At 34.6% G+C, this 12,569-nt stretch overlaps 1 protein-coding gene across 3 annotated transcripts in view; it reads right to left on the bottom strand.

Annotated features, from left to right (window-relative positions):
- Window positions 1–12,569, bottom strand: part of LOC138701977 (uncharacterized) — a 42,211-nt gene that overhangs the window by 7,345 nt on the left and 22,297 nt on the right. For all 3 annotated transcript variants that reach the window (XM_069829401.1, XM_069829402.1, XM_069829403.1), the window contains exons 6-7: window positions 11,153–11,327; window positions 2,174–2,346 (exon numbers count right to left, since the gene is read on the bottom strand). In XM_069829401.1, the coding sequence (XP_069685502.1) occupies window positions 2,174–2,346; window positions 11,153–11,327 (348 nt within the window). The remainder of the gene's footprint in view (window positions 1–2,173; window positions 2,347–11,152; window positions 11,328–12,569) is intronic.

The following is a 12,569-nucleotide window of genomic DNA, read 5'->3' as shown; positions in this document are numbered from 1 at the left end:
TATTTTCAATAACCTTACACTTTGGCGATTTGAAAAATAGTTGCCGAAATCGGACCCCTTGTAGAAATAATCAAAATAACACTAAACAAATTTGGAAAAAGGTATTAAATAAGAGAAAACATAAACTAGTTTCAAAGTATAAGTATAATATTACAATTACAGGTTTTAGTTTTTAAAAAGAGATATAGGATGTATTCAAAATAGATACACAAAACGTACAACAGAATTAAATCGTTTAGCGACAAAAATCGCAGATGTTCATGTACTTTTCAGTCCCAGCACATAAAGCAAACGACCCAAAGTTCCCCTTTAGAATCCTCCGAAAATTTTCTGTCACAAAACACACATACCAAGCATCATCTTTGGATGGGAAAACTTTCGAGAAGAGATCCAATTCATATATTCCAGAGGTCACGTTGTTTTCATCTTCAGTGCTTGATTCTCACATTTTTCACAAAATTTAGACGATTTTTCACGAGCCCTTTCCCTTTTCTTGAAGGCTGTACCGTACTTCTGAACCACATCCCTGGCCGCGATTGCTTTTGCGTCCTTGAGCACGATTCCGTGCTTGTTGTTCAGCTTCCATTGCTTCTTTAGCTTTCTTAGCTTCCACCAATTGAGCTTCATAAGACGTAGATTTGATGATCGTAGAACTGCAGATCTTTCGCCCCCTATTCGAGAACCTCTTTTTTAATTTTGGAATGGGAGTGATGTCAAACGGGCTTGTCTTAGAAGATGTGGAACCCTGAGAATCCTCAAGTGTAGCTGATGACAGAGGAACACCCTGACCTGCCGAAGATGTTGATCGTTGATTTGGGTCAAACTCTACAATAATTTGTAGTTCGTTCACATCACATTCTTCTTCGTTCTATGGAAAGCTCTGATTTTCTGCTGTTCGTTTCTTTAACACAGATTCATAGAAAGAGAAATATAGTTTTTTGTTTGCTTCTTCAATGTATTCGGCATCTGAAAACAGATTCTTGTTCAAAGGTTGCTTTAAATCCATTGATTGCTATTTGAGCTGTTTGGGATCTAATATAGGCTTTGCCAAACAGGTCCATTGCATCAAAAGCACTGTACCTTAACCACTCCCTGATTTCCTTGCTGTAGTGAACTTTCAGGGGAACCATGAAAGTTTTGTCCAAAGTTTGTAGTTTGTGTGAAGGGTGAGGTGGCAGCGACACAATTGTAACATGATTTGTTTTTGCCAAGTTGCTCAGATCAATATTCTGTGTGTGGCTAAAGTGGCCATCCAAGAGCAACAGCACAGGTTTTTCCTTTGTAGGGTTGGCAAACTCGATGAAGTGTCGAAACCACTGAGTGAAGGAGTTCATTTGGATCCATCCTGAATGGTACGTTGTAAAGATTGTTCCTTCCTTCCCCATTATCCTCTTGAAATTTGGAACAGAATTCCAATAGAATAAGAGTGTGTACAAATACAGGTAGACTTTAAACATGAAAAAATAAGGGGTCAGGTTTACGCGACTATAGCCAACATTTTGTTTACTCAATAGATTTGAACCCTTTCTTACCTATAGATACCATATGGCAATAATTAACTTTATAGCATTTATATACTTGTGTGTTACATATGAAGGTAAATTTTGCTGGATAACTTCTATTTCAATACATTTTCATCAATATAGTTTTGTTTCAAATGTTGCCACTCCCGTAACTTGGTCACTGAATTGGTCCTAATACAGCTATTTGTTTCAACATGGATTGCTTGTAAATTTAATTTGGGTTAGAAAGGGTTAACCAAACATCTCAATTAAACGGTTTAATGACAAGCAGTAACCTTAATCCTTACCATTTAAGGATATATATAGATCGAATGGCTTACCTGCCAATATCTAGGAGAAATAACGAAAAATGTAGCACAGTGTAAAAACTTTTTCCGCTGTCAAAACACGTAATTGCGGACTGATAAGCAACAAATGAAGCGGGCGACGTGTGTGCTCCGCTACAGAGTGGTAGAAGCCTAAACTACTATTTACACTTAGTTCTGCTAGAGTTCAAGAGAATGCAGAGCCAGGAGACCAGGGGTCCACTTTAGGGGTAGGAGTCCGGTTTAGGGCACTTTCCTCTATTATTACCTCATTTTCATAATCTCTGAAGTGTAAAATGAACATTCAATGAAATAATTACCATTTACAACTATTTTTCTTCTCACCTGAGGACCGCGGGTGCAGATTTCGCCCGTTTCACCAGCAGCCAGAGCCTTTCCCGTCTCCAGATCTCTTACTTTCACCTCTGTGTTGGGGATAGGTATGCCTACCGACTCATAATTTGTGTTGTTCTTGGGTGAAATAGTGATGATAGGTGATGTCTCTGTCATCCCATATGCTGTGCAAGAAGAAGAAGAAAAAAAATTAGTTGTAACGTAAAGTGAATTTCGATTCTCTAAATTACGGTGCCATCTATGCTCTACCTTTTGATTGTCATTCACACCGAAGGAGACAGTATTTAGTCTAAATTACAATTTACTGCCTGGTCTATAAACTTCTGAACTTTCTGCATGTAATTTTTTATTTTCCTGAAATTAAATTGTAAAGTCATCATTGGCATCCTTTTCCGTGTTGGGCCTACTAACTGGCTACGATCTCCCTTCATCTTTTTAAAATAATAATAATAATAATAATAATAATAATAGTAATAATAATAATAATAATAGTAATAATAATAATAATAATAATAATAATATTAATTGCATATAGAGTGTCAGTTGGGAGACCAAAGGGAAAAATACCTTTGGGGAGGCCGAGACGTACATGGGAGGATAATATTAAAATGGATTTGAGGAAGGTGGGATATGATGATAGAGAGTGGATTAATCTTGCACAGGATAGAGACCGATGGCGGGCTTATGTGAAGGCGGCAATGAACCTAAGGGTTCCTTAAAAGCCATTTCTAAGTAATAATAATAATAATAATAATAATAATAATAAAATAATACTAATAATAATTTATTGAGCAGTCTTACAAAAATTTAAAATCATATAATTTATTTATAACTCCAACGTAATAGACAACATCATAAAAAAGACTAAACACAAACAAAGAAACACAACACAAACTCAGGAACACAGTAAATATATATCGTACTAACATACGAAAATAAAAACGCATACAAGATTGCATCATCTTTCAAGAAACTAAAATACAACATTGCGTCAAACCACAGAATACACTACAAAAACACCCCAACACAGACAAGACACACAAACAAATGCAACCTAACATGCAATAGTTGTAATTACTTCTACAGTGGAAACACTGGAAGATCTTTTCAAACACGTTACAAAGAACATATCACAGTCCTAACTAAATCACACAACAATTGAACTTACGCAGAACACATCACAAACTCCAACCACAATTGCAGCAATGTAGAAACTGACATGAAAATACTACACATTCAACCAAGAAACCATAAACTCGATACCCTAGTCTAGAGCAATACGAAATTTATACACACACAAAAAACACATCTACAACACATCCTCAACACTCAATTGAATTTCAGAACACACACTCTTTTCGATACAACACTACCAATCATGAAAACATCCCACCATAACAGGAAGCCATAAGATAGCGCGGGAACTCACTAAAATTCAGAGGACGATGGAAATTACAACGAAACTTCTATAAAGTAAAATAATATTCCATTTTCAATATCAACACAGTGATGATGTTATTTAAATAACTTAATAGTTCATCAGTTATTCATAATATTAGCACACTCCAAAAAAAAAAACCAAAGCTTGTGCACGGGAGTGCTCTTGGAAAGGCAAAAGAAAAATCATACACTGAGATGGTATAAAAATATAAACAATGTACATTAAAAAATGAAGTAAGATTAATAAATTTATAACATAAAAAAGAGAAGGCAATATTCTGAAGAGTCCATGCCTCTGTTGAAGAGATTACAAAAATAAATGAAGATCTCCCCAGAATCAGAATGTAACCAACAAAACTGTAATTCATGTTTCAGGAGAAAGGAATAGTAATATGCGTTACAAGAGCGGTATGTTGAAGTTTTCATGTTCGAGGAAAAGTTTGAAAAAGCGAAACGTAGTTGAGCTTTTTTTAATTTCCGAGAATTGAAAGAAAACATACCGCACGTGTATCGTACATTATTTTGTGCGAAGATCGTTTATTACATACCTGAAAGAGGAATTTCTAATTAGTTGCAATGAAATTTTCATCTTGGTTTCTGTTCAATGACGGCAAATTTGCAAAACAAAAATATCTGTCTTCAACATTGTTGCTTTAAAATGTTTTCTGTGTTTACTATACTCCAGCAGGCCGTGATATACGTCTGTCTTTTTTTTTCCCCCAGTCTATAAATGCGAACTTAAAACAAACGGCTTCCTTAATGTTACTTGCATCACGAATGCAGTAACTTTAGTGGAGTTGTAGAGTTTACTTAATGTTTGCAAATATTTAAAAACAATAATTAACAGTGCAATTTAGGTGAAATTGCAGTGGTAAGTTTCCAATTTATAACTATTACTATATTGAACGTCTCTAAAAATAATATGTTAAAAGCCTAAAGCAGTAAAATCAATATGTCACTTAAGCGGTAAGAAGAGGGAAATTATTATGTTTGTTAGGTTGGGAATACTGAATGTGGAATTTTAGACTTACCGCGGATTGGTTTTGTGCGGAAACCAAGCAAATACGCACGATCTCGCACAAAATAATTTTAGGAGCATATTTCATTAGGCCTATATTTATTATCACAATCATTTGACTAAACAAGGATACAAGTTTATTCAACCATTGAAGGCTATAATTTATTGTTATAAGTAAATGCTTTAAAATTAATGTTTGCACCTACATCACATATCTCAAGAATCTATGTTACATCATTTTCCTTGGAGGTCTTCTATTATTAATAAAACATAGCATTGGACCAAAAATTAGAACATTTGCCTGAGACCAGGTTCAGTAGTTTGGAGGTTAAAATGTCTAATGCAAAATGGTCATATACAGGACTGTCATACATTAAAATGTCCACATTGTATTAATGTCCAGTCAATTAAAAGTCCAGTGGAAAAAAAAAGTCGAATATATTCAAAGTCCAAATGTCGAATTTATTCAAAGTCCATTACTTTGATTAGGCCTACATAAATGTCCAATTTAAACAAGATTCGATATATTTTTCATAAGTTTACTGTTCCTCAGGCCGTATTCGAAATTTTAAGTTGCATGATGTAGCTCATAAACAGCGTTTAACGTCGTTGTTGTTTTTGTACCTCCTGATTACGTTTTATTTCTTCTTTGGTTGGTAATATAATATATCCTATTTAGAGCGGGCCTGCTTAGGTCGTCATAATTTCTGAATAGGTCTATTCTGGGATTGAGTTCTATTTTGTTCATCATTTACAATTCTCTTAAATCTGTGTCTTGGAAGCCATGCCAAAATTTCTTCATCTTCAAACTTATCCGATGACCTCTCTTACAATTGTATACTTAACAATAGAAATGTGCTAAGTGCCAAAATTAAAAAAAAAATGTGATATTTTACTAGAATGTTGCAATTTTCCAATGGGACATTATTTATCAATAGGATTAGGTCCACAGAAGATTGTAATGTTTTGTTAAGACCACCAAAAGATGACAGTAGTGCAAAGTCACCAGGGCTCTCTCATAAAAAGGGGCAATGTGCCATTCGTTTTGATTTCCCTACGTTGTTTATTTTTGTGCTAATAGTGAAATTAGCCACCGGCGTGGCTCAGTCGGTTAAGGCGTGCCTGCCGGTCTGAAGTTGCGTTCGGGCGCGGGTTCGATTCCCGCTTGGACTGATTACCTGGTTGGGTTTTTCCGAGATTTTTCCCAACCGTAAGGTAATGCCAGGTAATCTATGACGAATCCTCTGCCTCATCTCGCCAAATACCATCTCGCTATCACCAATCTCATCGATGCTAAATAACCTAGTAGTTGATACAGCGTCGTTAAATAACCAACTAAAAAAATAGTGAAGTTGTGGCAAAATGCATGATTGATTATATACCGTGGTGTTTTCTATAACAGGAAGGTCAGAGTAGGTAAATGTACAACATAACACATAAATAATGTAGCGCTATGAATCACATAGAAACATAATGTATTACCTCTAGATGACACAGCTGGTTTGTTTTAAACTTTTCAGTTGCACGTGTTAAAAATCCAGAAAATGGAGGCGAAAATAACTTTATTTTCTAAGTTATATGACTAAGATTATTCAACACTATCAACATTTCTCTTAACTGTCATACCAGTATAACGACGTAAACATTAAAGGTATGATAATCATAATGAAAGTCGACGATATTCAGTTCCAAATGGTGAAGGTGATTTGCTTCCAGTCTGGAAAACCACTTTAATGGAAGTATTTGCAGAAATTAACACATCTGTGAATAATAAATGAATCATGGTACCTACGAAATTAACACCTTTCTTAAATTGTTAAGTTTGTTTGTCTCTCAATGTGTTAATTTTATTAGTATCAGCAAACTTTTGATAAAGATCGGTAAAAAGTTGTCATAAGTAGTATCAATTCAGTTCTATAAAAAATATATTCTTAAAATAGTTCAATAGCGAAAGTTATTTATTAGTAAAATATTGTTAATAAATTTGACACTTTGCACCTTTCTATTGTTAAGTATCCAATTCTGGATGGTCCTTCGTGTGGCCTTAGTGTCGCATTGACCCGTAGAACTTGAACTGCAGCAAGATCTGCTTCATGCAAGTACTGTCTTCATCCATCTTTTCATTCATTATTAGCACTACAGCCTATGAAGGGCCTGAGCTTCCTTAATCAGTAGAAACCATTCATCTCTATCTTGAGCCCGTTGTCTCCATCTCTTGCATCCAACTCTCCGCAGATCATCCTCCACATCCTGAAGCCACCTCAACCTTGGTCTTCCTCTCTTCCTTAATCCTCCTGGGTGTCCATATAATGCCCGTTTAATCCATCTTTTAATATCATTATATTATCAAGATCTGAATTGCTTATACATCTCGAATTACAAGTTTGTATTTCCACACACCATCAATAGCCTAAAATTTATTGTCGTCGTTACTTCTGTAGTGATAGTGGTACATGCATCCATCTTTTACTGAAACGTTCTCTCTCTCTCTCTCTCTCTCTCTCTCTCTCTTAATGAATGATTTGGGCTATTATGTTAATTAAAGTTGTAAAGAAAACTTGGTACTGGTATTTCGAATTTTCTTAGCAATGGCTATATTGCGATACCAATGCATTGAAAAATGTTGGACATTTTTGTTCATGGACATTCAACAGTGGACATTTTTCTGATTGGACATGTTTGTCCTTGACATTTTGCGCAGGACATTTTTGCATGTGTGGACATCTTTTCCTATGAACGTTTGGATTGGAAACGATTCGGTAGGTTCAATTAGTGGGAGAGAAGTTGCATTTAGCCTAAAAGATGGAAGTGAAATAGTCTTGCAGATTTCCAGAGCGAATACATCATGTTGTATGTAACAAGAAATTATAATATCATATTGGTGGAAAGTTAATAGTTTTTTTTTTCAGAAAAAATGTTTAACAACATCTTATTCGGTAACTGTTCGAATAGGATCGTGATTTTTGTCCATATCGATAGGAAAACTAATAAAGAATAATTTATCTCTGTGGTATATTTCAATAATGTGGACGGTTTTCGTGTAAATTTAATTTCAAAAATCTCTAATTTGAAGCCACTGCACGATGCGATTTGGTTGTAACAGAGCGCCAGATAACAGATCTAACGATACACACCGAGTTCGTTGACCTCTTACATCTGTATCACGAGAAGAGTGTGTTAGCGGCGATGTTGCCGGACTACTGAAACTTCAAACTTAATCTTCTAATTAACCGTGCATTTAATCACAAAACATAATATAGGTTTTCTATTCATTTCAGTGTACCCTATCGTCCCTTTCAATCTGCAAGGTTATTTCACTTCCACCCTATATTCTTATAAAATAAACATAATAATTTGACGAGTGCTTGATTTTGCTTTTATGACAAAATGTTAATAATATATATTATTTGTAATTCTCTTTGATTTCTCAAACTTCGAAATTTTTATTATAAGGCTGCGAGTTCTTCCCAAAGATCGTGTCCTTGAAGAAAGTAACGGAGAGCTTTTCGTGATGACCTGGATCTATGCATTGTATCAACATAAAGAAGCCTACAGGTGTATTTAAGACTTTGTAGAAGTAACAGTGTCCTATTTATTCTTTTGCAGCCAAATTTGTAACTTTTAAAAGTATAGTTATCATCAGGGAACGGATTTATATGGACTAAAAATATATGAAATATGTAAATATATATGTAGTTATTTTTACCAAAATATGGAATTAAATATGGATTTTTACCAAAATATGGAATTAAATATGGACTTAAAATTATAAAAAAATGACTATGTACGTTAAATATTGGTACATTTTAATCAAACTAAACAAAAAATATAATGGACGTACCTTATCTTCCAATGTAGTTTCAACAAAACACAATTTTTATTGTCTGTTACCATAACAATAGGTTACAAACATTTCTTTCAAGTGCTGAAAAGTGAATCTTCTTCTATTGTCTCTGAGGATAGATTTATACTGACTAAAAGAGCGTTCGACGTCACAAGAAGTAACTGGTACATAATTCAATTTCACAATGTCTGCTGGGGATAAGTCCAAGTTAATCTTCACTGTTGATTCACCACTCATCACAGCAACAACCTTTTGTAGTTCTTCATATCCAGGGTTTTTTGAAAGTACAGTGTCCACCTTAGCTCTTACTGCATCTGCAACTTTACCTCTACCACGATTCAGTTGTTCCACAGTACTATTTATAATTTCAAAACTTTCAGATAGTGAAAGGTGCCTATTTTGGAGACTTTTGAGCGTTTTTATGATGCATGAAAATGTATGCTGAATGTGAGCTAAGTCATTCTTCACACTTATGTCACAGGTAACTGTTTTCGCAGTATCAATTGAGACTGCATCTTCAGAGTCCAATGCAAGGAGAACATTGTTAATAGAGTCTATATGTTCGGCATAATATTCAACTGCTTCTAGCCATGTACCCCATCTAGTTAAAATTGGCTTTGGTGGCAATGGAATTTCAGGGTACATTTCTTTCAACACGTTAACTCTACTGGGAGCTTTGAGAAATACTTTTTTCACTGATGAAATCAACAAATCTACTTTAGGGAAATTGTCTCTGACCACTTCTGCCACACGATGAAATGCATGCGCCACACAAGTAAAATGAGTCAATTTAGGATATACAACAGATAATGCTTGTCCAGCTTTGACCATATAAGGGGCAGCATCGCTAATAAAGAATAACACATTATCGTACATAATACCCTTTGGCCACAGGATACCCATAGCTTCGTTGAACAGTTTAACTATAGTTTTGTTATTGCACTTTTCTAGAACATCACAATGTAAAAGAATTCGTTCAGAATATTGTTCACTTAACAAACCGATAACTACATTACCAACAAGTCTACCTTCTTTGTCGGGAGTCTCATCAATGGAAACCCAAATTGAACTATCTTTAATTTCATCTCTTATCTTCTGTATTGTCTCATCGTAGATGGATGGAGCATACGTCTTCCTAAGTGTTGACTCATCCGGGATTGTATGTTGAGTATATTTTTCAAGGAATTCCCTGAAGACCTTATTCTTTAGTTTGTAGAGAGGAATATCAGCAGAGATGAGAGAACGGCACAGGTCGATGTTAAACTCAGATCTTACATTCGATGTTGTTGGTTGTGTTAAAAACAATTGTCTCTGCTTGGAATTTAGTTGTTTGTTGGCCTGATGTTTACTAGTTGTAATGTGTTGTTGCACCAGGAACTTTTGTGTAGATGATACTGCACACTGACACAAATTACAAAATAATATTTTATTGTCAGTTGATAAACCATCTTCTTTAAATTCTGAAATGTAACTTGTTAGTTTTGATTTTAAATTGACTGAATGACGTACTTTTGGCATATTTACCGTCTTTATAGTATGATTTACAAAACTGAACCTATGTGTACTCTGACTGGCATTTAACTGTTGAGCTGCACAACTGAAGTCTGTTAAAAATTTTAAATTAAATTAATACAGTTTTGTAACTTACTTTCCCATTGTTGATAGGACTGCTAATTTTCAAATAACTCTGATGTTAAAGGGATTACTGAACATGTGTTTAAATCTCTATTGTTGAAATGTATTTTTAAAAGTTAATGGAATTTTGTTTTGTTTTATTGTTAAACCTAATATAATATGGACTGTTTTATATGAAATATGGAAAATATATGGAAATTAACGAAAATATGTACTAAACTCTAAAATATGGAAAAATATGGAAAATAAAAGTAGGATTTTTCAACCCTACACATTGTGAAACATAAAGATAATGCAAAATATAAATTATATTAGCTTTATAAGTAAATATGTATTTACATATAAATCCTTTCCCTGGTTATCATGTTGAAGTGTATGTGTTGTAGAGGATGCTTGATTTGTTGTGTATGTGAGTCATAGTTGTGGTATGCTTGATTGTGTTTGTGTGACTATTGTGTATTAATTCATGATGTATGTTAGGGAAAGTTGTTTAATTGTGTTATGGAGTACCGCTATAAGAAATGTTTTGTTTATGTGTTGTAACTGTTTTCTGTATGTCTCAATTGATGACTGATGTTTGATTTGCAATCGCAATGTTTAAATTACGGATTGTTTAGGTTTTATTTCCATTGTGTAAGCTAATTTATTTTTCTTTTCAATTTGTTTTATGCTTAGGCCTATTTTTTGTGTAAAACTATAGCCCTAGCATACATATGTAAAATAGGGCTCCCCCCCCCCATTGGAGATACAATAATAATAACATAAAGAAGCCAGCTGTGTTTATCGAGTAGTCGGCTATTGAAGTAATTTGAAACTTATAAAATTTCCTGATTTTCTTATGGTCCAAAAATTATTTTTAGATCTTGATTAAAATTTTGAATTTTGAAGTTGGTATCTTGTTCTTGTAAATAGGCGCCTCATTATAAAAATGTAGGTCACTACTTCAGTTTGTAACTTGCTTGCTGATTCTTCCTCACATTTTAAATTTTATGACTAACTTTAACTTTAACTCTGTTGAGAGATTGGACGTTACCTTGTATTAATCTGGTATCTGGACCTGCCCTCTTGAAAAATCTCTCGATGTCTTTTGGTCCGATTGGAGCCGCCCCACACACTATGTATCGAAGATTCTGTATATGTTTCGGTTTGACATTGGGATGTGAAGCTAGGAACAGAACCATCGGCGGAACACTATGAAGAACTGTCACCTGGAGATCCAAACAAACATAATATGTCAACGTTTACTACAACGTTATTATCATGTTAATTGGTTATCATGGATCATGCTAATGGAGAAAGTTGTTGTTGTTGTTGTTTTCTAATGCCAGGCGTTTGACAATAAAGTCATTTGACCTCTTGCACTCCAATATTTTTCAAAGATATTATCATGACCAGCCACTGAAGCACAGATTTTGAGGTGTTCCGAATCCATTTCTTGGTTTGAGTTGCACAATGGGCAGTTAGGGGACTGATATATTCGAATTCTATGCAGGTGTTTGGCCAAACAATCATGGCCTGTTGCCAATCTAAATGCAGCTACAGACGATTTTCGTAGTAAATCGGGAATTAACTGTGGATTTTGATGCAGAGAGTTCCATTTTTTCCCATGGGATTGTGTTATCAAATTTTGTTTGTTGAAGTCTAAGTATGTAGATTTAATAAATCTTTTCACAGAGTATTATGTAGATTTAGTAACAGGTCTGTAAGTAGCAGTGCTGCCCTTCTTTGCTAAAGCATCCGCATTCTCGTTTCCCAGGATTCCACAGTGGGATGGTATCCATTGGAATACAATTCTTGTATTGAGTGATATTGATTGAGAAAGCATTTTAGTTATTTCTGCTGTTTGAGATGAAGGTGTGTGTTTAGAGACTATTGATAGAATAGCTGCTTTGGAATCTGACAATATAACTGCATTTTTAAATTTACTGATGTGGCATAGAAGATTCCTGAGACTTTCACTTATTGCAATGATTTCTCCATCAAAACTTGTTGTTCGACACCCAAGAGATCTATAAAGTGAGAAGAGACAGCACGTAACACCTGCACTAATGGAGAAAGTATAGATACTTGTTAATGTGAATGGGTAATATTTTTTTATCCTCACATGAATATAGACGGAACGGTGTGGTTCTCGAAGATAGACGATTATCGGCTGAGTTCAGGATGATTTGAAGGGTTCAGAGCCATAATGGGCCAAGCGCCATTTATTAAAAAACGGAGAAAGCAAAGGTTAAAGTCAAGTGAATACCATAGTTTAATGAAGATGGCATATCATTTAGTTGTAATGTGTATACTTTATATTACTTGCTATATGTTTCCATTGAATTATGGTAATAACTTCATTTTAACCCTTGTTTTCCACGGTTTTAGTAAATGACGCTTGGCCCACTATGGTTCTGAACCTTTCATTTGACGACCACCAATAATTTAGCCGTTCTCAAAGAGATTAT

Source organism: Periplaneta americana, chromosome 6 (genome assembly GCF_040183065.1).
Source record: "Periplaneta americana isolate PAMFEO1 chromosome 6, P.americana_PAMFEO1_priV1, whole genome shotgun sequence".
NCBI classification, from domain to species: Eukaryota; Metazoa; Arthropoda; class Insecta; order Blattodea; family Blattidae; genus Periplaneta; species Periplaneta americana.
Note: the sequence above shows the minus strand (reverse complement) of the source record. Positions and strands in the feature narration are given on the sequence as shown.